Here is a 26,251-nt window from a genome sequence, read left to right as displayed (position 1 = left end):
TCATAAAGACATTTACCGCCAACTGCTGGCAGATTTAGTTTCTTATTTAGAGTGTCATTTCATTAAAAAAAATAAAAATAAAATAAAATAAAATAAATAATAATAATAATCATAATAATAATAAAAACATTAAATGGATTGTTCACCCCCCCCAAAATAAATAAATTCTGTCATCACTTACCCTCATGTCATTTCAAACCTTTCTTTTGTGGAACATAAAAGAATGTATTTTGAAGACCATTGGTAACAAAGCTGTTTTGGTTACTAGTGACTTTCATTGTATCAACAAAAATGAGATATGTTATATATTAGAGATGTTTCTCTAATTATCTTCTTTTATGTTCCATAGTTTATGTTAGGCTGTTGTAGCCTAAATGTTTTATGTGTATTATTATGTGTATCTTATTATGTTATCTATATTATATTATATTATTATATATTATCTTTTGAGGCTGCTTATTTGGCACCTATGGTATCAATTTAGTATCGATTTCTCTCTATGAGATTCTGCTTTTTTCCCTTTCTATCACCATAACATATAATGCCAATAAATAGCAACTGCAACCGTAGGTTAATGGTCTCAATTTGCCCATTCTGAGGGGAGTTTCCTTCTCTATAGAATAGGCCAACTGGGAAATGGAGAAAGCTGCCAACATGTGCAATAGATGTCAGAATAGGAGAGCAATTTACAGTAAGTGGGTTTAACTTCTTTCTGTCTTATCTTAGAGAAATGGTAAGAATCCGGAAGATTACCACCTAAAGCGAATCTCAATTGACAGCCAGTAGTGTTGTCCCCGTATCCCTGACAATGCTTGATTACTCACCTCTATCAACTTGAGAGACACTTACCTTCATGTTCTGAGCATCTGTCTAACTGATGTCTGCCTCTGTGCTGATAGAAAAACCCAATAGACGCATGAAACTCACATTCAGCTGCCTCTTTTTCGATGTAGACACCACACAGCTAGAGACAGAAAAAATAATTTAGTGGACCATTTGGATGAGGGTCAGGGGTGCGTGCACAGTTATTTTTGAAGGCACTGACACCTGTGTGCTTACCTTGTGGGCTTGCCTTCATTAAGAAGAGTGTGGAGGAGCTCAAAGAGAGAATCACAACACAAGTGTTGAAGGGAAGACACGATGAAACTGAACTGAGAAAGAGCGGACACAATCAATTTCTCCTTCAAGATTCCACACAGTGACACACTAGTTCAACAGTCAGAAATAGGTCTCTATTACAGTTCCACACTCGTGAAGCAGAAATTTCAATAGAACTCTTAGAAGGGAATTAGTATTTTAGAGCCATGAGTTTCCTTAGCTATTTTCTATACGTTTTTAGAATGACAGTGTTTGATATGCAAAATAAAGTATATGTGGTTAAAGTCACAATGAAACAGAAGTAACAACAAAGTTAGGGCTGGACGATATATTGAACACGATATTCATGCGCATCTCGTCAGTAAAGCAGGTTCCATGATTAGCGCTAAATCTCCATCACCTGAGCCGAACTCTGTGTATTAAATGGCGCTCTATTTGAAAACAGGTGATGGAGATTTAGCACTAATCACGGAACCTGCTTTACTGACGACATGCGCATGAATATCGTGTTCGATATATCGTCCAGCCCTAGAACAAAGTAATAAGTAACAACAAGTAATAACAAAGTTTTTGTTGCTAATTGTGACTTACACAGAGTGTAATGGATTATAAAGGAAGAAAGTAGGCCCTATGCATCAGTTGTTGATTGGATCTTTAAGATAATAATTGGAAGAAAAAATACTATAGTAAATGTCCGTGGGTTCATCTGTCATTTATTCTGTTGTTTAGCCAAAAGCAATGACATTTTCTGTTGCATTCAGACAGAGCCGGCCCAAGGCATAAGCGAACTAAGCGGCTGCTTAGGGCCCCGTGGCCACCAGAGGGCCCTCAAGAGTAGCCTACATGATATGACAGTTTATTTTATTTTATTTAAATTCGTGATAGGCTATATTATGTCAATGGACAGTGGTAATTATATGAAAGCGCAATATTAAATAATTAAATAATCTGTACATATTTTATTATTTCCATAGCTACGTGTCATGCAGGCACAATAATGACCATGTTGATAATATGCGCTGGACGCTGCCGTGTGGATCTGTCGGATTAACATCACGTAAATTCACCTATTTCTCCCGAAATACATGAAAGTAAGTGGCCAGTTAGCTGGGAGAAAAACAGAGTAAACTTTATAGTAAACTACACAATGTGTATTTGATAGGAATAAAACACGTCGTCCATTAATTGAAAGGATTATTATTGCCGCTTTCCATATAAATCAGTGTGTAGCCTATTTAACAAACTAAATGTATTTTTTACTTAATTGAAATGTATTTAAATGTCTGAAACCTAAAATAAACTTTATTCGGTTGAAAACACTGAACAGTTATGAAATATGAAAAGCACTGAGCACATCTTTCTTTTCTTTTTTTCTCTGAGCTCCTCTTTCTCTCTGGCGCGTCAAAGGGTTAAACTCAATCACATTTTGGGGGTGGAGGAGGGACAACAGTTAATTAGCATAGCCTATGTAGGGTATCTTTTTGTTTTAGGGAAGTTCATGTTTGAACATCAAAACATCAGCAAATAGACATCTTAATATATATAACATTTTACTTAGTTTTAGATAGTTTTCTACGTAAAAAATAACTTCCCTGGGTATATATTTTTGTCAGAATTATAAGCTTCTGTTTCATGAACTGATAACAGCTTAACATTATTTACCTTAGCCTACATTTGGGGTCTTTGCCATTATATTCCAATATCATTACGCCTCAGTTAGCTAGATATAGATTAAGAGTTGTTATTTTATGTACAGATGTTCTCTGCTGTTTAACAGGCCTATTTATTATAAAAAAGTATGACTTGTAATAAAAGTATAACTTTGATTAATATTTATGTTGTTAAAATAACATTCTGTTCTGTAAATGCATTGTCTGCTGCTTTATTTAGCTACTTTTCAGCACACCACATTAAGTATGCCACTTAATACTTAAGTATGAATGTTAAACTTAAGACTACTTAAGACTTTGAATGTTAAAATGCAAATTAACACCTGACCACTCTTGTAAGTTTGCAACTGTTACAATTAAAAATCACAGAAGGGTAAAAACATACCATGGGTGTGTTAGATTTATAGTGTGTGAATAATCAAGCTTTGACAATAACCAGTCATATTGGCAGCACCGAGGGGCCCCCAAATAAAATTCTGCTTAGGGCCCCATAAAGGCTTGGGCCGGCCAAGCATTCAGGACTATTTCATTCATTATACTTCAGTACTGAATATGAAGATCATACTGCAACCCAACTATAAGAATCAGCAAAAGTTGGAAATGGAGGGTTTCAAATAAAATGTAGGCCTGTATGAACAATTACAACATTCACTGAGTTGTCTTCTGAATGGTCTTTATTTATTTTGAAGCACCCTCACCCAAGAGCATTTTAATTCATTACAATACAACTTACATTACAATACTTTTTTAAAAGGCATTGGATACATTTGTACTATACATTTGTATCTTCTTGTGGAAGACGTTGTTTCATTTGCATATTTCGTCTCGTATTAAATATTAATTATTAAATATGAATATTCTGAGGTAAAATGTAGGGTTTGTACTTTTTGTCGGGTTAATGTGGATGTCTTAAGTAAAAACGTGTAATTTGTACCTTTTCAGTCCTGTTCCAGCCGTGTTGTTCATAGACATATAAAATACCAAATAAAATGTATTATGTCTATGGTGCTGTTCCTTTCTTAGGTAGAATGTGTCTAGCAGAGCCTGAGAGAAATTTTCGCGCCCTTCAGTCAACTAGCTCGCGCGGTCTCCTGGGTAACGGTGAGTATGGCAACCACTGTAAACAACGCGCCCTGCCACAGCGAGGTGAAGAGAGAACAAAACAGCTATGGCTTTCTGCAACACCGAGTATTTCGACCAGATTGGGAATATTCAAAAGAGCATGCACGAAAGGTAAGAGCATGGTGTACATGTTGCTGTTGTTTTTTTCTTTTAATTTTAGACACGATAGATGCTGTATTGTCTAGAAATAAAACATTAGGAATTTTAAGTGGGCCTTGAATGAGGCAGCGCAGTAGATTTCAGCTCTGACCGGAATGTAGCTGTCGAGCTCGGTGAGACGAGAGCGATAACCAGTGGGAGTGCGCTAAACTAGTCATTATAGCATTTAAAATAACAAATAATTTATTAATAATCTGTGTGTGGTAGTGAGCTCAAGTAGTATGTCAGATGTTTGCTTATCTGTCTTTTTTTCAGTATTAAGTAAGTTCGAAAATTAGCCTTCACAGATTATTGCTTTTCAGGATAATATATTTGTATACAGTATCACTATAGCTGGTCGCTTTATTTTTGTGAGAAATGTAAAGTTATACTGTATTATAAAGTTAGTCTATTTGGTAACGCTATCTGGCTAAACTGTACGTTATGTAATAAATGTAATCTGTTTAAACTATATATGTAATAAGATCTATTTAAGCAATACATTTAATAAGAAATGTTTAACTCTGAAAGCTGCAGGTGTATTAATATTCTTTTTTTCTGCATTTAGGGAGAGAAGGAGACATGAGCTGGAAGAAAAACTGTTTGCCTACTTAAGATCAGAGGAAAGATTGTAAGTATAAAAACATTAGAACCTTACAAAAAATATTAATTGTAAATATCTTATCAAGAAACAAATAAAATTATATAAAATATATAATGATTTATATTATCCTACACCAACATCCATATAGAATCCATAAAAATAAAACCATTGTAAATATGTAGACAAAAGGCAGATAGCTTGATGAATATGGGTTCCCCTCATGTAGCTAACAGCACGTTTTGATGTGCCATTGCTCTATATGGGACTGTATTCAGGGCAGAAAATAAATGTTTATCATCTTTCACTACGGTATTATTTTTGTTGTGCTTTCATGTTATTACTTTGAGTAATTATTTGTTATTTTTATCCTTTATCCTATGTATTTTTTTATAATTATTATTTTAATGAGTCTATATTGTAGTGACACACCATTTTTGATGCTACTTCAATTGTTTTATTATTTCACTAATACAATAGGCATTCTCCAATAAAAAATGTTTATTTCAGGACAAATAAGTAGACTACTCTACGCACTCATTGATGATTTTGTGATACTTACGTTGTCATCTGTTTCTGTTTAAGTGCTTGAGAACAGTTTGTTTTTATGATGGCTCAATTAAATGCATTTATAAAAATAAAGAATTTTGATATGAGGCCGTGACGGTCAAGGGTATGTGAGAGATTAGTAGATCAGCATTTATCATTCATTTTAAAATTTCAGCTGTCATTATCCATTTTCGCCCTTTGCTAGTCACAAAACTCCATCTTAGCTGTGGAGAATCCATTAGTACTACTGTAAAGTGGCCCTTGACAAATATGCAATGTTTTAGTTTGTCTTGTACTATGCACAGTGAGGAGCAATTAGTTATACCAATAAGCTAGCATTAACCTATTTATAGTAATGTTTGACCTATTTGTAACAGGTCTCTATATTTATTTCCATAAATAATATAGACAAAATCAGTGCAGCCTTTTCTTAAAAAGAGAGAGAGAGAGAGAGTGGCAAAGCTGTCCCTTTCATATCTGTCTCCTGCTCACAGGACTAAGTTGAAGTGTGCCAAGATGCGCTGCTATTACAAGGAGCTGCGAGAGAGAGAGCAGCAAGCAAAGACACGCAACCTTGAGCTTCTTGGGAATGTGGAGAACTTGGCATCAAAAATGAAAGAATTCTCCATTGACTGTAGCAGGCTGCTTCAAAAGAGGGTAACAACCTTGGGCAGCTTCATCTGTCCCAATATCCATCATATGCGCTTCTTAAAACAGTACTGACTCTGTGTGTATTGTTGTTTCACACTTTTTATCATTGAAGATGTACGTTTGATTTGGTTTAGAGCAAATACATCAAATCAAACTGTCTCTTTGGCAGCCCAGCCTGTCTTTTGGTTGTTATTTTATTTTTTGTTATTCTCATGTCAGAACACATGTTTGTGTTGTTCTGATTGTAGACATGAAATGAAATGTGAAGTCTTGTGTGTTATACTTACCATGATATGCAGTGACCCAAATGACAGCTGCTCGGGAGCAAAAATTTTAGTGTAGTCTGAATATTTGATTTGTATTTCCCAAAACTAAGAGATTCTTTTGAGGCACTGAATTTTTTTTTTTCTTCCCCCAGACATATATTCTGAGCCTCAATTAGACCATTGCCATAATCCTGTAATTGTCTGTCTAATTGTCTTCCAGTGTTTAAACATTCGCACTTATTGTTGTTTGGGAACAATCATAAACACTCCAGCACTCATTTATCACTGCACACAAATGAGAAAAAGAAAACAACAGCTCCGTCAGATTGTCACTTAAAACTGAACAGTGCTCCACAGCTTAATATCAAATTAGACAAATTGTTTAATTACACCACCACAAATTAATCGCCCTGTATTCAGATAGTGAAGTGCCTCTGAATTTGCCTTTTTGTGAAAGGAACCCGTTTTTCTACTTTTTTGTGTGTGTGTGTGTGTGTGTGTGTGTGTGTGCATATGTGTTTGTTATATTTTGTTTTGTTGCTGCAATGGTTGCTTTGAATTTCAGTAGGATACCTGATAATTTAGCTGCCAGTCAAGGAGTATCACTTTGATTTTTATTACACTAAACTGATCCTTATTACTTAATTGCTCAAATTCATACCATGACCTCAAAACATCACGTTCAACTCTAAAACACTCTTTCACTTTGACGTTTTTTCTTCCCACCTATGTTTTAACAGTGCTAATATTTGTCTGCTTGTAGCTGTGTTATCACGCCTAAAAGGGGTGTAAATGGTTTGTTACTCTGGTCCCTTTTGGGAGTGCAGATATTGTCTTACGAGAATGAAGTGGGAGGTTGGAGGTAATCCCAGTGCCCTCATCTCTGCTACTGGTTAACTCGCCAAACTGATTAAGAGCCTTGGCAGGCACTATTAAGGGCACTCACAAAGGAATACACACACTGATTAGTGCTACGTTTAGGGGCATAAACATATTTTTCTCCTCCGCTGCTTTGTTTGTAATATTTAATGAAAAAAAGGAGGTTATAGATTTGAGTAAATTGTAATTTCCTGTGTACTTGTGTCTCGTAACTGCAGTCACTGCAGAGTTTTTTTTTTTTTTTAAGAACTAGGGTTATAAGCAAATGTTCTTGTCGTTTGCATTGTTGAAAATGATAGTAATGATTTGACTTGAATTCATTTCAGTTGGAGTACAAGAATCATATTACCAGACTGAAGAAAGACAGGAAGAAAATGGGGAGCAGGGGGGAATCAGAAGCGGATGAGGTAAGAGAAAATTATCGTGTCATCTATGGAAATTACAGTTCAGTGGGGAATTTACAAAGCTATCTGTGTGCCTTTGATAAAGCTGCAGTGCTGTGATGGGATCCAATGGAAGTGTGTCGTTTTTTCAAAAGAAGAGAGTTGAGAGTTGTAGAGAAAAATACCACAACCATTATTCAGCTCAGCCTCCCTCTTCAGGAGACACTTTTGACAGTTTATATGGGGTATCAGTGTTCAAAGGCCACAATTAATTTATAATCAAAAGCAAATTGAAAAGTGCTTGAAGTAATTACTGTTTTGCTCAAATGACTTCAAATGCCTGCTTTGGTTTAACAAAGGAGTATCACAGTCTTAAAACAAAATGATATTATGCATTTTTAAAAGGCTATTTAAAATGAGAACAAAAAAAAAAGAATGGAAAAGAGTAAAGGAAAGAGTATTGCGGAAGCCTCTGGCAGCTAATGCAATCCAACTGACCGTGTGTCAGTTTTGTCGGCAGTGTTTATTTCACGTCATGTGTGTGACAGCTAAAACAATATGCGTCCAAACTCTTTCTGTCAGTCCCTCAAATAAAAGTCGCTGTTATGCAGATTGCTCGGCGGTGGTCGCGAGGCTGTTCATTTTTCTCGTCGTATCTGTAGTGCCGCAGGTGTCTAATCCTAGCTGCTTTGCCCACACTGACGATGTAGTTCAAGCTCGTGGCTGTAGCTTTCCCTCTCTTCAAGCGACTCGAGCTCTCTCGGATGAAATGTGGAAGACAGCTCATAATGACTTAGAGCATTCCGTCTAGAGCAGTCACTTGTGACTGTGCCGCATCCCACCCCCCCCTCCCTCCAGCCTGCCGATATTGTAATGAGCAGAGATGGGAGGAATCACTCCATTATGCATAGGCGCCACCACTGGCTGCGTGCATGTCCCCGAGGCTGCAGCATTCATTAAGGGGAGCTTACCAGCCTGAAAGCTGGGAAGCCATGATAACGGGATATGATTTTCATATTTAATATATTCCTTGGAAGAGCAGGCGCGTGCCGCAGATTGATAGAAGAATCAATTGCTACTTTAGCGAAACACTTTCTACTTTGCCCTGCAGCTAGCGATGGAATCACTCAGCCAAGAAATTAACTTTTCCTCTCACTCCATTTCTTTTTTCCTTTCTTTCTTTCTTTTTTTTTTTTTTTTTTTTTACTTCTACGCTGGATCTGCCAGACAGACCACGTGGTTTACAGTGGATGTTATTAAGCAGCTAACGGGTTGGTTTTTAAGACCCTTATCAGAAAAGAAACAGAAGCCATGTTTTTTTTTATTATGTGCAGAATTTTTTTTTTTTTTATTTTTTCTGTTCCCATCCGCCACTCTTCCTCCATAGTGCAGTATTTCTGTCATGAAACAGAGTTTAGGAGCATAGGATTGTTAATAAGATTAAAAGTTAAGACACTGATCTCAGTGCACTCAGCTGAACAGACAGTTGGAAGAAAATCTAACCTTGACCAAAAGAAATCCTAGTCAGTCTGTAAAAAGCTACAAAAATGACACCTTGAAATGTTTCAGATTAAAGCTTATTTGAAAAGCAGCCACTGTAACCTGAATTGTCAGGGTTGAGTTTTGGGGCCAAGGACTAGTGGAAGTAAAGCAATGAGAGAATGATATATCAGAAATGTAGCTTCCACTTGCTGGCAATAATGTATCCTTGACCACCCAATTAATTTTAGCACTTTTTAAACCTCTTGACTCAGTGTACTTGACATGCCTTTTTTTGTTTTCTGCAGTTTTACATGAATATAGAAAAATAGTATATCACATTTTTGCAGATATATTTGAAAAATATTTAACTTTTTTACATTTGTCAAAATATTAACAAACTCTTCCCATGGGTATTCAAAAGGACATGCCTCAAAGAGTTAATTCCCCTCAAAATGTTAGCTTACCTAAAATTGAAGATTCTCTCACCTTTGTGTTTTTCCAAACCCGGTATGACTTTCTTTTCACTGTTGTAAACAAAAGGAGATGGCAGAATTTTCACAATACACAGTGGAAGAAAATAGGGAATGATGCTGAGGATTTAAAAACAAAAATGATGAAAAGCACCAAAAAAAAAAAAAAAAAGCATGCAGTATTCCAAATCATAACCGGTTGCGACATACCACTTTTAACATGTTGTGTCCCACAGGAAAAAAGAAAACCATACAGGTTTAGAAACAGTTCTATTTTAGAGTCATTTATATACTTTAGTAGTTTTTGTTAATATTTAAATTTAAAAAAAAAATTTTTATTAGTTTTTCCCCCCTAGATTTTAAAAAGTTTTAGTTTTGAAATGATCTTATTGAGATTTACTTATTTTCAGTACTTCTACGTAAACTAAACAAAAATAAGTAAAGTTGGCAACTAGCTGAAGTAATTTAGATATTGATTTTGTTTAAAGGGATAGTTCACCCAAAAATGAAAATTAGCCAAAGATTTACTCACCCTCAGGTCATCCTAGGCGTATCTGACATTCCTCTTTCAGATGAACACATTCGGAGTTATATTCAACATTGTCCTGTCTGTTCCAATCTGTATAATTGCAGTGAATGGTGCCCCTGTTTCTGAATCTGAAAAAAAGTACCCATCCATGGCAAAACTACTCCACACGGCTCCGGGGTGTTAATAAAGGACTTTATTTTTTTACTTTAAGAACAGACAGGACAATGTTGAATATAACTCCGAATGTGTTCATCTGAAAGAGGAATGTCAGACACCTAGGATGACCTGAGGGTGAGTAAATCTTTGGCTAATTTTAATTTTTGGGTGAACTATCCCTTTAATGTTTGTTTTGGTTTTGGTTTTAGTTTGGAACAACATGAAGGTAAGTATATGATGAGAATTTTTTATTTATTTATTTTTTTGCGTGAATTGCCATTAACCCCTGTCATCCAATAACTTACATCTTCATATATATTGTTTGATTTGCACAGCTCCCGAGCAGGTTCCAGCTTCCCAGCACACAGGGATCATCACAGAGTGCTGTCATCTTCATGGGTCACCAGACCTCCAACGGCTCATCAAGAAATGACGGCGTCACAACCACACGTTCACCATCTCAGACAGAGCTGATACCTAATCATCCTTCACTCTCTCCTCTACAAAGTGGCCTTTGTATGCGCTCCCATGTTTCAAAAGCCAGTGGCACTGCCATTTTATCTGATGACATTCTAAACTCAGGTGATTTTCTTGAGGGCAGACATTTGAGTGACGTGCATGAAAAGCAGATGGAGTCTGATTGGGACGTCTTTCAGAGGACAGGAGAGCAGCATAGATGGGAAGAACTAAACTCACCTCACACGACCCTGAAGAAAGCCGAAGTGTCCTCTCGATCTGTGACCGCGAAGAAGCCTGCAGACATTGTGTCATTGTGTCCGACCCGCAGTCCTTCCTCAGATACCACTGATCCAAGAGATTCCTCACAATACATGAACTCCGGAGGTGAGGATGAGGAAGTGTCTGCAGAGGATGATGGTGACTCTGCACCAAGGCATCAAGATCTTTCAGGTTTGAATTTTTCTGCTCAATTAACTGCAATTGTACATTGTGATTAAGCAGATTTATTGATATGACTTCACTTTTTCTTTTCTTTTTTTTTTTGATTAGCCCATTTTAAGGGAATTATACTTATAATCTTCTACACATTTCAGATCACACTAACAGCAGACATCACGCTTTGAGAGGAGATGTTGTAATTCAAGATCAGCATATAATATCATTTCAAACCAAAGGTGGCGCACACAAGCAAATCAACACACAGGAATCTGGAAGGCCTGACTCTCTCGAATCCCCCAACAGGTACAGTTGCTTGGATTGTAGGACTAATTTCTTCCTTCTAAACAGCCAGAAACTCTATGAACCTAAAGACTGACCCTACTAAATGTTTGCTACTCCAAAATAGATTTATCATTATCAATGTGATCACAGTATTGTATTTTCTAATCTAAGTTATCGCTTGTCTCTTATCATGCTTGTCAACAAGCTTGGCCCCCCTAAATTAGGAATCATAGCACACCAAACAATTTTGGGTGAAATGCTCAGTTTTTCCTGTAAACTATATAAAAAGAAAAACAGCTGTTAAATTCAAATCTGCGTTTGCTGGCTGGCACAGAGCCAGAGACACACACGTTTTTAAAGCACTGCACATTATAAACAATCACATACGATTCTGTTGAGCTTATGAATGCAAGGACCAATCAGAAGCGTTCAGATGAGTCATCGCCGAAGCGCTGCTATTTCGTCACCACGCGCGCTTGCTGACTGAATTCTCTGGTGAATACTCTACTCAGAAATAACAAAGTGAAGATGTACGAATGTAAGTAAGATATTAATTTCACAGTGTAAACAGCTTTAGAGATTATTATAGGAGTTTTTGAGAGTGCTTGAACTCGCTGGACTGAAGTGAAAATGTTGTGAATCGTTCACAAAAATATTTTTTACATACATTTACAAAATATAATGGCAGTATTTTCATTTCACCCTGACTCTAAATTCTGCATTAAATTTAGATGTAAATGCCAGATTTAAAGTTTGCTAAATATTTTTATTGCATTAGCATGCCCTGACTCACTACAAATAAGTAAAAAGAATTTTGTTTTGTGTGTGTGTATATATATAATATATATATATATATATATATATATATACACTCTTTATTACACTGCGCTTTGTTTGCAAAACAATCTGCTGTCAAATGTTCCAAACAAACATATAATCCTCCTATGAGATGCCATTAAAAAAAACTATGCAATTGTTCCTGATGCCTCCTTCTGGCTGCAGACGCAAACATGCTGTTTAAACAGGACGAGTCAAAGCTAACCTTCCTTTACCTATCTGTTTGTCCTGTTGTCAACAGTAGCTCAAGCATGTGTCAGAAACTAAACGGTCATCTGTATACTGTATCCAGTGTAGACAGCATCAGTAATTAGAATGTTTTCTATTTATTGATATAGCCAGGTGTCAACTGTTAAGTGACTAAGTGCAAGTGGGCATGGCAATGATGTGATGTAAAACCTGAATTTGCGCTGCACAGAGTCAGACCTATCTGTGTATGATATTAAAGTATTGCAAGAGCTACAGTATAGGGAGCGGACATCTCCATATGGTTTCCAATTGCTTATGCGGTACTTTGATATCATATACGATCAGTCTGCGCAGTGTGCATTCTGTCAGCATTTAAACTGCTCTGTCAATCATCTTGTCACAGTTAACGTCATCCATTTTGTTTAATTTGATTTCCTACCTTATTGGAGAGAAATGAAGAGACACGTTGATCTGCCAGTCATGGGTTAATCATGCTGAGAGCTCTTATCCTGTGTTTGCATAATAATGCACTCAGAGATGGGAAGTAACAAAGTACAAATACTTTGTTACTGTACTTAAGTAGATTTTTCTGGTATCAGTACTTTACTTCACTATTTATTTTTCTGACTTCTTTTTACTTTTACTCCTTACATTTTTACACAAATATCTGTACTTTCTACTTCTTCAAACCAGACTCGTTACTTTAGTTTTGGTGGATCACCATTTGATAACAAATCTGTAGTAAATCATGAATCGGTTAGTCTTGACTGGCAACGCGATTCAGCTCGTGTGCACTGCGTCTCCACCAAAAGGTTTCTGTCTGTTTCTATCAGAGTAATCAATGCAAGAGACTTGAGAATGGAGTGGATCAGAGAGGCAAATCTACTGACCTGTTCATGACTTCAAGTGCAGGTCAGTTTCATCTGTAAATAGGCTGTAGTTTTGTGTTTGTTTACTTAGCTAAGAATTAAACTGCTAGCAACTTTTAGCAGTAGCAACCAGATGATTAATAATAGCCTACTGTAAACTAAACTAAACTAAATTACTATCATCACTCAATGATGATAAATCTGATAAATTTATCTGTATGATAAAGGACATCATTATCTACTGTAAAGTTACAGTAATAATTTAGCAAACAAATGTTATAAAACATCGTTTTATAATACGTTTAGAGGAGAGGGAGCTCGGGCAGATAACAACACAACCCTTATGAAAATTCAAACCAAAAACCATGGTTATAGTTAAACCATGGTAACCACAAATTAACCATGGTTTTGTAATCAAGATTGTAATCAATCTGCCAAAAAAAACAAAACATGGTTACTATCAGGGGCTTTGTCCCCCCACGGACATCCCTGTGCCCCCCCTCCGGACCGAGTTTAGAGTCAGAGTGATTCTGCAACCGAGCCTAGTCCAAACGCAGGATCTAGGTAAGGAAATGATTATTAATCGGTGAAGAAATAACCGATTATGTCAGGAGGCCATGACAGCCCCCCCACCCCCCACCCCAAAAAATACATGGGGCAGCTACGGGGTATCAGGAGCCCTCCGGGGCTAAACAAACAGGAACAGGACAGCCCACAGGAACAGGAAGCCCTCCTTGGGCTAAGCTCAGAAGCTGAGGCTTCTTCTGGGCATGACGTGGAGTCAGGGGCCCTCACAGGGTCCCTCATCAACCGCCTCCACTTCTGTGACAGGAGGGGCCCTCGATGAGTCTCCGTGGACAAGACAAGACATGGCAAGATTAAAACCGTTCCTGTGGGTACAACAAGACTAAAAATACATGACTCTGGGGACATGGCACGGCACTCCTGGCAGTGATGTGGTCTGGATCCACGGGACCTGGGAAGGAGTCAGCGGCGACCAGCGGGCTTGGGTGAGCCGCAGACGGCGGCGTGAATGACAGATTACCCCAAAGAAATATAAAAGCCCCCCCCAAGTTGTGCGTCTTGGCACCGTGCCTGGTTACTATATTTTTACTGTAATAAACCATGGTTAACTTTGGTAAGAGAAAAATGTGACTCATGATAATGCAGTAACATGTACAGTATTAGGATTTTTCTTTACATATATTGTCATGATGTAATTATTATTGTACTAATTTTGACATTTAGGCAATTTAAAAGTATAGTTTCGCTAAATCTATAGTATACAAGTCATTATAAGATAGAACAACAACACATGGTCATAATGTGATACTTTAAATTGAACTAAAAAAAGTTATGTTATTGCAAACAGAATACAATGAGGTGGTTGTTTTGCAACAAAGTGGAGACAGTTCTATTCATAACAGCAGATGGCTGATGGGAAAATTGGCAGGGACAAGAAAATTAGTGGAAAAAAGTAAACACACACAAAGTAAGATGTAGAGAGATATCATGGAAAAGGAAGAGACTGAAAAGGAAAATGGAAGTGAAGTTGCAGTTCAATGGAGCACCTTTAATTATTTTGCATGGCCCCAGCCTACGGTTTTAAACCTTTTTTTAAATGTAATGGCCATACAAAAAAAAAGGGGTTATTCGTTGTTTCAGAATTTGTTGTGGGTGTATGGGATGGCCTGGATGAATGTGAGATTTCCTTGCCTGAAATTTTGTCCCAGTCCTTCCCTGTTCTACGTGGTGGTTGTTCAGTCATGATACATTCATTAGCTAACAAAATATTAAATGTAATTTATTTTGTATTGATGTGTCAATATGACGTGAGGTCCAGTTACCATCGTGACACTAAAACAGGTAGTAGTAATGGGTATTTTTAAACGTGAGTATCTGTACTTCTACTTGAGTGAAGGATGTGTGTCCTTTTGCCATCTCTGAATGCACTTGAAAGTTAACGACCAAACGAATCTTTGTCTGTTGGTCTCGCATATCCGCCATGTTTGTAGTTTTTTTTAACACTTTTTATGCGTATTTGCAGTTCTAATCGAACCCTCTATCAACACACTATGGGGTTGTGGGCAATATTAGCCAATAGAGTGTGCACGGATCTACATGTCGAATTTCTACTGGAAAATAGGCCTACCCATTTCAACATACTACAATTTCAGACGCAGTACTAATGAGTCAGTCACATGTAAATGCCCGTGTGACGTCACAGATTCCATAACCTTCAAATGAGCCACGGAGCTTGATTAAAGAAATGTTCTTTTTATACTGAAGAGGGCATTTTCAGGGTGTTTTAAGGGTACAAAAATCTCATTTCAAGCAATCAAGGGAAATTTGATTTGTCATTAAATTACTGTTTAAGTTTTAAGGATGTTTTTTTTGTTGTTGTTTTTTTAGAAAAGATAGAGAAAAATTAAGCATGTTGAAAAACAGTCAGTAGTAGAGTTTCTCCAAAAAGTATAAACCACAACAACTGGGAGATCATTTATCTGTGTGTGGTTTTGTCGGATGGGGATGCGTGTACATGTGCACATGGGTGTACAGATTTAATGAACTGGGGTTCTGCAGCAAACAGCCTCACTCAGTGGGGCTCAGTTGTGGCTTTAGGACACCTTGTAAGGAAGGCTCAGACCCCGAATCCAACATTATTGGCCTAATCCCAGATAATGCTTTAAGGGAGCAATTTTCTCCTCGGGAGATTTGACCCCAAGTCCCAGTAGACTCAACTATTTCTTGACTTCATAGAATTTTCTGAAGAATGAAAGTGTGGGCATCACGAAGGCTCTGCTCAGGTGGATAGTTAGTAGGTTGGCATGATGTGCACTTATACTAGTTATGCTATAAATTCAACATAATGGAAATACATACACATCACCCACAAATGGAATGTTTGAAAATAAATAAATAAATAAGCTGTTAAAAAATCTTATGAATCTAAAAATATGTCATTATATCTATAATTGAATGCACATATAAAAGCCAGTCCATTTGCATTTTCACTTTAAAATAAATTAAATAAGTATGTACATTTTTGAATACTTATACCTGTTAGTCTATATGTGGATAACAAGATTTGTAAGATTTGCCAATGTGTTGTTCCTTCAACCCCTTTGTAACACATGCTCCTGTGGTAATGGACATCACTTTTGAAAAAGAGACAATAGAATGACATGCATCAATTACAACTTTATAACTCTCCACGACAATGTAATTTAAGATTTATACTAAATTCTCCTGCAATATCCATCTAGCGTTTTGCCATTTTCTTTGTTCTTTCTTTCTTTCTTTATCTATTCTATTATATTCTACTCTGTTCTATTCTATTAATTCTGCAGTGAATAAATAGATTAATGGAAGTCTATTTTATCATTATTGCCCAGTGTATATATGGAGTGGATTATCCACTTTAATGAATTGGTTGAATACATACATCGTACAAAGGTATGCATGCAAATTCTGCATGGCAGAAATTTTTGGCAGAATCATTTGTTTGCTTCATGCATAATAATAAAGGCTCTGCGATCAAATGAGATGTGTATCAAGACAAACATCCCCTTCACTTTAGATGCTAATGTGTGTGCAAAGCCTCAGTGGTTCCCTATGGTGGTGATTGTAAAGTGTTTCCTTATAATTTAAGACCTTTAATTGATTTAAATGACATAATTTTATTGACGATACCCACCACTTGGGCTACTTCGTTATTCAATTTTTGTTCACGTTGTCTATGAGAAATGAATATGGTTGATATTGACCTCTCCGGCGTGTTATTATTCATTGTGAATGTTTGCTGTTGAACATGAATGTGAGAGTTTGTGGCCTTGTAAAGAGGCCAGGCTAAGAACAAAGCTCTTGTAACGTTATTGTGCGTGTAAGCAAGAGAAGGAGAAACCATTAGTATCAATCTTAGCATTTAGTAAATACTGTGTCGCGCATGTTGTGATGCGAAAGTGGAGTCAAGGCTATCGTGCGCTCAGGTCTAGAGAGGAGAGTGTATCATTGTATTCTTTCGAGCGTTCCCTTCATGAAGCTGTCCTCTCAGCCTCTCATATGACGGCACAAGTTTGTGTTTTCAAAGATCTTGATGTGTTCCAGTTGATCTTTCATTGAACCCATTGTAATTCTACCTTTGTAAAAGGAAAGACCAGCACTAAAACACCCTGTAATGGATCCAGTGTGAAGCCCTTTCAAGTATGATGCTGAATTTGTAATGACTCTGTATCTTCACCGATTGATTTGTTAACATATTTGTTTCTCAGTATTTCCATGCTTTATCTGAGAGTCACATCAGTTCCCTTGTTGCATTCTATTTCTAAGGAGGACTAGAATATATGCTAGAGGAACCATTATTGCTGTTATGGAGAAAACAAACTGTTGAAATATAGATAACATGCTCCTCATAAATACCCTCAAGAGCAAACACCTATGGATGTTGCCAACAATACTCTGTAATCAGCTGCTGTTTGGGTGTGTTTGGTGTTTTGAAGAGCCCTGGCGAATAAACTAGGGGGGAAGATGATGACGGAGCAGAGGGATGTATGGGGGGGAGGCTGTTTCAGCCGCTCTGAAGAGGACTTTGCCCAGATGGATTGTGCTCGATAGAATGTCATGGATATAATTCACACAGGCAGCTTAATCAGGGTGTTTCCAGGAAACAACCTGCCAAAGAGAGGCAGCGATTGTTTGGTGGCCTCTGACCCCAGGGCCCATTATAGATTGTCATAAATTCTTTTTGCCCATTTTATATGGTGGGGGTTTTAGGATTTGGGTCTAGGTTTTGCAGAAGCTATTCTATAAGGGCCACCCAGTGCTTAATTCGTCAGTGTGAGAGATATGGATCTGCTAGAACAAAGTGAGCCACAAACAATATTTCACATTTCTACAGCCAATGCTTCTCATTTAAAACCAGAGAAGAAGAATATGAATAAGAATAAGAATGAAAAAATAATATGGTTAATTTAACTGTTTTTTGTTTTGTTTTGTTTTTAATATACTTGAATTCTTAATACACATTCCTGGTCTTACTGTGCATGATTCATCGGAATGTCATCTTGTAAGTAAATACATGTAAAGTCAGTTCATGTAATTAATGGGACAGCAATAAAAGCAAATTATGGTAGATTTGAAAAAGAGTTACATTTAGGAAAAGATGCTGTCGAGGGTGAACGTCATTTCTATGGAAGCAGAATAATGACAATAGTTTTTGAAACATAAAGCATGCTGAATTCCACAAATCGAAAAAAAAAGATGCATTGCAATTAACAGTGCTTGCATTTTAATGCCTTGTATTTCCAGGGCTTGCATTTTTAGGTCCTGAAATTTAACATAGTTGTTTATTTAAGCTGTGAATATTTCAATTCAAAATATTTCACACACATTTTCATAATTAAAAATTCAATAATTCATATTCACCTTCCAGAATTCACTTCCAAAATATTCAATCTGTTTAAAAATACGATGTATAATATTCGACAGGCAAATTTCATTCATTTTATTTCACTTTCCAAATTCGCTGCCACAAATTTTGTGGTTAAAATTCGGCAGAAAATTCAGCGTTGCACATCCGGGAACCGCAGGAATAGCAGTAGAGCACCAATGCATGATCTCCAGCTGATGTCAGTCGCTCACCAGCAGGTGGCGCAAGCGGCTGTCGATGAAGGCCATATGTGGATCAAGTCACTCATTTACAAAAACTGATTGACGGAAATGGAGCTAGCGCTAGAAGTTTTGATTATCGGGGCCAGTATAAACATGTGGAAACACTGATTGTGTGTATGTTTAATTCAACATTTTCGCTGTTTCCCGTAGCCTACATATAAGCAGCTTTCTCTACCACAAAGGAGATTATAATGCTCTTTTACCCAACGCTGAAGTACAGAACTAACATTACATCTGAGGAAGACATATATTGCTTTCGGTTGCTTAGTTTCTGTAACTCTGTATCATGGCTTGTGTGACGCTGTGCTGTAATACTGGGGTTCCCCTCATACGTCACACTCCAGGATTCCCCAACGACGCGTAACGCGCCTCAGTGAACTAATACAGTGATATAAGATCTCAGAATACACTTTATTGATGATTATGCAAACTAAAAGGACAGTTAAGCAGATGTAGAATATGAACGAACGCGTAAGGTTTCACGCTGTTTCCCTCAGAAATCGGTTAAAGAAAACACATTACGTGGCTCAGTAGTGCACTAACACAATAACAGCTATTAGACTTGTTTGAGGTGCGCCTCGCCTAAAATGTAGGCGAGAGTAGGCAGCTGTAGTGAGGGGAGGAGTGCAATAAGCGCAGTCAAGATGGACAGTTCTGACCTCTCGAAGTAGAACAGATAGACTATACGAGATCAAAGGCGGATATCGCGTTATTCTCACTCATGTGCTGTTCTGCTAATAAATGTGATATAATTTCAGTTCTGTTGCTTTTATATGAATATAAAAATGATGAACAGGACACTCAAAGTGCTTCCTATTTAATCCCATACGAAAGGCGTATTTATCATCCATTTTACTTTAATACAAACATGTATTTTAGATTTTTATAGAAATATGACAACAATCACATATCTCACACAGAGATCATAGTGTTTGGGAATATTCAAGCATAATTTAAATATACAATCACATGAAATCAGATAATAAAAAAAAAAAACATTTTAGCAGAGAACGCAGCATGAGCGTTAAACTGTGTCATCAGTCGTTTCCCATCCTGCTTTTGATCAGCGCAGTCGGTGGAGAGCAACTGCGCGCGACTGCTCAATCCGACACAGCCGCCTCGCCGTCGCAAGAGTTTTTTTGCACACGTCAGCATGACATGACAACAAGGCGGACGTAACTCGGACACTTTTTATTTATTTATTTATTTTAAAAAAATGTTTATGGCAACTATTATTTATTTGTTTTTCTCTTTATATTTATTTTTTGTTATTGCTATTATCGAGGTATTTACTGTTTTGTATTCTGGTTGTGTATGTATTTTATTGCTTTGACTGTATCCCCTGTGAATGTTATATGTTTAATAAAAAAATATTCGTGTTCCAAAAGTTTGTAGTACATTCCTAGTGACTAGACTCACTTACTATAGGTGAAATTTTGCTAATACCTCCCTTAATGTACATAAAGTACATCAATATTTTATACTACAACCTTTGGAAAATGAACAATTCCTTTTGAGGTCTTACAGATTTTTTGTTTTTGTTTTAAAAATGAAAAAAGTGAATTGTACATACAGTAAGGGAGATATTGGCAAAATTAACGTACTACTTAGTAAAAACGTACTACAACCTGTGGAACATGAAAAACCCTTTTGGTGAATTACTGTAGTTTTTTTTTTACCAACAATTACTAACATCAATAATAACGATCACACAGTTGTTTTGTATCTAGCAATGTACTACAACCAATGGAACATGAAAAAAAAAAACCTTACCAGGGATCTTTTATATGTAAATAATTGTGTACTGTACATACAGTATATATATTGGCAAAATCTCATCTGTAGTAAATCACTATGAGCAATACAAGCTTTACAATTTGACTGTGTTATTTTAAATGTTAAAAGTCATAATAATTTAAATTAATTGGACGTTTTAACCCAGTCGGTGGAATTGTCAGATGGCCCCTTGGGTGTGATAGCGCGACAATGCTTTCTCAGGTTTACATTTGCTGCACAAATACACCTAGGCGGTTTTGAACTCCTTTTTTATGTTGATATAAAGTGGTTGCTTACTGTTAAAACTAATCGTGGTATTGCTATCTTTGTAGGACTGTTGACTATAGATCAGTGGTAAGGGAAAGCAACGAAAATGCAGCGCGTTGCTTTCTTCTGACCTCATTTGCATGCCTGTATATAGTTCGCATAATCATCAATAAAGTGTATTCTGAGATCTGAGGTCTTATATCACTGTATTAGTTCACTGTGGTGAGTTATGCGTCGTTGGGGAATCCTGGAGTGTGACGTATGAGGGGAACCCCAGTATTACAGCACAGCGTCACACAAGCCATGATACAGAGTTACAGAAACTAAGCAACCGAAAGCAATATATGTCTTCCTCAGATGTAATGTTAGTTCTGTACTTCAGCGTTGGGTAAAAGAGCATTATAATCTCCTTTGTGGTAGAGAAAGCTGCATATATGTAGGCTACGGGAAACAGTGAAAATGTTGAATTAAACTACACACAATCAGTGTTTCCACATGTTTATACTGGCCCCGATAATCAAAACTTCTAGCACTAGCTCCATTTCCGTCAATCAGTTTTTGTAAATGAGTGACTTGATCCACATATGGCCTTCATCGACAGCCGCTTGCGCCACCTGCTGGTGAGCGACTGACATCAGCTGGAGATCATGCATTGGTGCTCTACTGCTATTCCTGCGGTTCCCGGATGTGCAACGCTGAATTTTCTGCCGAATTTTAACCACTAAATTTGTGGCAGCGAATTTGGAAAGTGAAATAAAATGACTGAAATTTGCCTGTCGAATATTATACATCGTATTTTTAAACAGATTGAATATTTTGGAAGTGAATTCTGGAAGGTGAATATGAATTATTGAATTTTTAATTATGAAAATGTGTGTGAAATATTTTGAACTGAAATATTCACAGCTTAAATAAACAACTATGTTAAATTTCAGGACCTAAAAATGCAAGCCCTGGAAATACAAGGCATTAAAATGCAAGCGATGTTAATTGCAATGCATCTTCTTTTTTTTTCGATTTGTGGAATTCAGCATGCTTCATGTTTCAAAAACTATTGTCATTATTCTGCTTCCATACATTTCAACCTCCTCATCCCAGTTCTAAATTCCCTTTAAAAGTGGTCCCCTTCAAAAGTCCTCCAGAATCCACTGCAAGCTCACTCTCAGACAAGAGATATCAGGTTACTTCTTGTATGAAACAAAGTCTCAGCTTTCAATTTTTGTCAGATTTTAAGAAATTCAAACGATAAATACCATTTTGTGGCTCTATAATGTGTCGTGACAGATTGCTGTAGTACCTCAGTTTAGGTCTGCAACAAACTATTATTTTGATAATCGATTAATCTAACGATTATTGGAACGATTAATCGACTAATCATCGATTATTTCACTGATTAATCAGTAGACATTGATTGATTATTCAACTTTTGCAATTAGTTAAAATATTAAGTTATACATATTCTAACATAAAGGTCACTTCAGCTTTAGAAAAGCATATTATGTAATTACAATTATTATACAATTAATTGGTAACACTTTACAATAAGGTTCATTGGTTAACATTAGTTAACATGAACTAAGAATGAACAATACTTCTACAGCATTTATTAATCTTGGTTGATGTTAATTTCAGCATTTAATAATGCATTTATAAAAATCACAAGTTGTGTTTTTTTACATTGGTAAATGCACTGTGAACTAACATGAACAAACAATGAATAACTGTATTTTTATTAACCAACATTAGCAAAGATTAATACATGAATTTAATAAATGTATTGCTCATTGTTCATTCATGTTAATACATTACAATAAGGTATCATTTGTTAACAAAGTGTTACCAATTGCTTATACAAATAGATGTATTTGGCACACAAAATGAGATGACAGACAGAGACACTCTCTCACCATTTAATTAGCTACATGGAAAAGGAACACATCATTCTGTCTAACATCTCCTTTTGTAAGAGATAAGAATCAAAATAAAGGTAAGTGATGAGATGCTTTGGATAAACTATTTTATTCAAAACATAATGTCTTAAAATAACCTACCTTATAGGGTTATGATAACCAAAACAGTCCTGAGCTAGATCAAGCTTTGATTTCTGTAAAACAAACTATCACTTTAATTAAATATTTTTTCCCCCACTAATAAAAACATTTTATCATTAGCTAGCTCCACACTGGAGAGCTGCTTTATTTCAGAAAATCAAGTTGTAATTCTAACTGAAAGTGACACTGACTCTGGGTTTTCATGTTTAATACCGTAAAGCTGCTTGATTTAAGGCTATCTATTGCATAAAGTACTATATAAATAAACATAATGTGAACGGACTTTACTTGAGTACTGAACTGCAGAGCTCATGCAAACATCCACATCGTTGTAATCAGACGAATTTTTTCACACTGCTGTCAGTTTTTGTTGTGTTTATTTTGTTACTGAGAGGAAAGCGCGCAATATATATTTACAAATTCATCAAACACCACTCAGGTTCGGGTGTGTCTTCTTCTCTTGAATTGCATCCAGGAGGGCTGAATTACATTCTTGCGCTACAGCGCCACACTGCTCGAACCGCAGTATTGCAGGCGCTTGCATTAGGTCATGTGAGATCAAACGATTACTCGACAACAAAAATATTTGTCGACAATTTTTTATTGTCGACGTTGTCGATACTGTCGACTAATCGTTTCAGCCCTACCTCAGTTAAAGCAGCACGTGAACTGATCATCTTTTCATATTCACTTCACACAAAATAAACATGAATGAACATTACAGGGTATTTTATTTAAACCACGAAAAGACATCAATACACACCATTTTTCAAGTTTAAGTCCACCAAAGTTAATCTACTCTCCTGTCTGGTTTGGATTGGGCGATATGATAGGTCAGATCGCCTGTCAGTCAAGCTTCCTGCGAAGGGTCGATTTCCAGTGAATACTGTCAAGTCCCATCCTGTATATATCCTTTTTACTCCAAATATGTTACATTGTACAATCAAAGTGGCTTGCAAATGTAGTTTCTTGTTGTTGAATTGCAACTTGCAAGAGGAAACACAGAAGTTAATAAAGCTATATTCAACATGACATGACATGACAATTTAACTTCTTGTTTGTTTGTTCTTACTTTCCAGGCTCTCCATGGAGGGATTTTGTCATCTTCTGCACAGCATTGAGCGACGTCTCGGTGCTAAAGACATGAACATCTACAGAAGCACAGTCAATAAGCAGAAACTCGATGATGTCATCAGGTCAGAGAAGGAAGATGTTTTGTTCCCTGCTTGAGTCTGCTTCCTCTCATGGTGCTGTAGTGTTCACAGATTCAGTGGAAATTGCATTATCCTGCCTTTAAGGGCTCTCACTATAAATTAAGTGCCATTACTTTGGCACCAACAACACTCTAGCAATAAATCTTGGTTTCTAAGGGGTTTTGAATCACAGTGAATTGTTATAGTAACCATTTTGCAATGGCATTCATACATGCCAGTTTATTGTTTTCTGTGTTTATTTGTGTAAATTGATAGAAGCGGAGAATATTTGTACTAATATAAAGAAGGCTCAAATGTGTGTGCCTGCACTCCACATATTCTCATTTCTAATGTCATGTTTCTTTATGTATTGCCCAGTATATGTGGTCAGTGTGGGCGTCTGGATGGTGTGGAACTGCATGCGTGTGGTTCTGTGGTTCTGCAGCAGCTGCCCCTGTTGTCCTGCAGTCTGTCTCATGGATGCCTGTTACACAGTGATCTGATCAACACTCACTGGTCATCAGCTACAAAACCAGAACAGATCAGGTATAGTGCTTCTTTACAGTTCTATGGACTCTAGCATCTATTCAGGTTGTTTCACTGTTATGTATAGCAAGAGACTGTTTGAGAGCCCTTTCTTTTTCTTTTCTGTTTCTGTTTCTTGTGTTTTGGAATGATTTAACTAGAGTCTATTTTTAATTTATTACCGATTTAATGTTTTATAAGTGTAAGAAGACTTACAGCTTCACAGGAATGATTTAACTAGAGGAACTATACTCTCATTCTGGCGTAATAATCAAGGAACTTTGCTGCCGTACCATGGCGCAGTGATATTACGTGGCGCCTGAAAGTAGTCCCCAGCTATATTATAACCAGGTACCTGGCTGGGGACTACTTTCAGGCGCTGCAATATCACTGCACCTGCTGCGCCATGGTACGGCAGCAAAGTTCCTTGATTATTACGCCGGAATGAGAGTATAGTTCTTAATCATATCAGCCTAGAAAATCGCAACTTTTCATTTTCCGCCGGTCTTAGTACACAATATAACTACAGAAGAGTCAAGTTTTAAATAGGACAAATATCGAAAACTCTTTGGTCATTTTTGAATGCGATGCTACTGGTCTAATCGGATTCAATGATCTATGCTAAGCTATGCTAAAAGTGCTATCGCCAGATCCAGAGATCAGCTGAATGGATTCAATAACGGTAAAACTCAATTTATTAACTCTGGGGGAGTTGGAGAATGAGCCTATTTCCAAAAAAAGTGGAGTGTTCCTTTAAAGCTTCGCGTGTATGTAGTATGTTAACCTATATATGAGAATTGAGAGAAAATACGATGCGTGTCAGATCCGCGTCACGTTCAGCAGTGGCAGCTGTTAAAGAAGTAGCAGCCAAAACAACCTAATAACCAGCTGCTGTGATGTCTGTTCATCAAGAATAAAAGAAAAAACTTTTATATAGCTGTAAGTATTTGTCTGTATTTAGTTTAGAATTTATTGTTTGATAACTTTATTCAATTTCTGTATTTTTCTCCTGAGGGGCACAGGTAGTTAAATATAACATTTATTATAATGGGTTTATGTGAAGATTGTTTTAAGTTAACTTAAATTAGAAGTTATTTGTAAAGTCTAATAAATGTTAAAATTGATAGCTCTTAATTATAATAATAATGTTTAATGGCTATAGTCAATGGTTAAATATTAGGGGAATTTCTTTTTATAGGGAAGTCAGTATTACTTGGTATCAGTGATACTGGCCTTCAGTCATATGCCATTAAACAAATTAAAAATATGTTGTTTGTACATTAATTTGAAGATTGAATGTGAAATTATTGCAATATAAGAGTATATTTTAGTCCAGGTGATATGTGAAAATAATGTTCACTTTTTCATAAAAGCATGAAACTTGGTACACTTGTATAGTTTGCAGCCCCAAACATTTTCAGAAATGGAGCCATCGCAAAAACACCTTGTGGTTGCCATGCCATAAAAATAACTCAATCCTTTTACTTACTTATTGATAACTGCCTAGTCAATTTTTCTACCAAGGTGAAAAGCCTTGGGTTTATATTCGATGGTTTGCTTTCGTTTGGTTCTCATATTAGTAATATTTCACGTTCTGCATTTTTTCATTTACGTAACATTGCTAGACAAAAGATAGTACTGAAGTGCTTATTCATGCATTGGTTACATCTCGGATTGATTATTGTAATTCTCTGTTAGTTG

At 36.6% G+C, this 26,251-nt stretch overlaps 1 protein-coding gene and 1 long non-coding RNA gene across 6 annotated transcripts in view; one reads left to right on the top strand and one right to left on the bottom strand.

The window, feature by feature from the left end:
- Positions 1-664: 664 nt before the first annotated feature.
- On the bottom strand, positions 665-3,833 carry LOC131522797 (uncharacterized). The gene is made up of 3 exons (XR_009266651.1): positions 3,703-3,833; positions 1,060-1,151; positions 665-964 (listed from the first exon to the last, which is right to left on the bottom strand). It is a non-coding gene; the product is annotated as an uncharacterized LOC131522797 (long non-coding RNA).
- Positions 3,834-3,875: 42 nt separating this feature from the next.
- The window catches only part of kiz (kizuna centrosomal protein), a 43,108-nt gene continuing 20,732 nt past the window's right edge, over positions 3,876-26,251 (top strand). For all 5 annotated transcript variants that reach the window (XR_009266648.1, XR_009266650.1, XM_058748544.1 and 2 more), the window contains exons 1-8: positions 3,876-4,001; positions 4,597-4,659; positions 5,673-5,835; positions 7,301-7,381; positions 10,330-10,903; positions 11,047-11,194; positions 23,912-24,028; positions 24,404-24,571. Coding sequence is in view for 3 of the 5 variants with exons in the window: in XM_058748544.1 (XP_058604527.1) it covers positions 3,937-4,001; positions 4,597-4,659; positions 5,673-5,835; positions 7,301-7,381; positions 10,330-10,903; positions 11,047-11,194; positions 23,912-24,028; positions 24,404-24,571 (1,379 nt within the window). In the remaining 2 variants the exon portion in view is untranslated. The remainder of the gene's footprint in view (positions 4,002-4,596; positions 4,660-5,672; positions 5,836-7,300; positions 7,382-10,329; positions 10,904-11,046; positions 11,195-23,911; positions 24,029-24,403; positions 24,572-26,251) is intronic.

Source organism: Onychostoma macrolepis, chromosome 17 (genome assembly GCF_012432095.1).
Source record: "Onychostoma macrolepis isolate SWU-2019 chromosome 17, ASM1243209v1, whole genome shotgun sequence".
Classification (NCBI taxonomy): Eukaryota; Metazoa; Chordata; class Actinopteri; order Cypriniformes; family Cyprinidae; genus Onychostoma; species Onychostoma macrolepis.
This window is presented reverse-complemented; position numbering and strand designations above follow the sequence as displayed.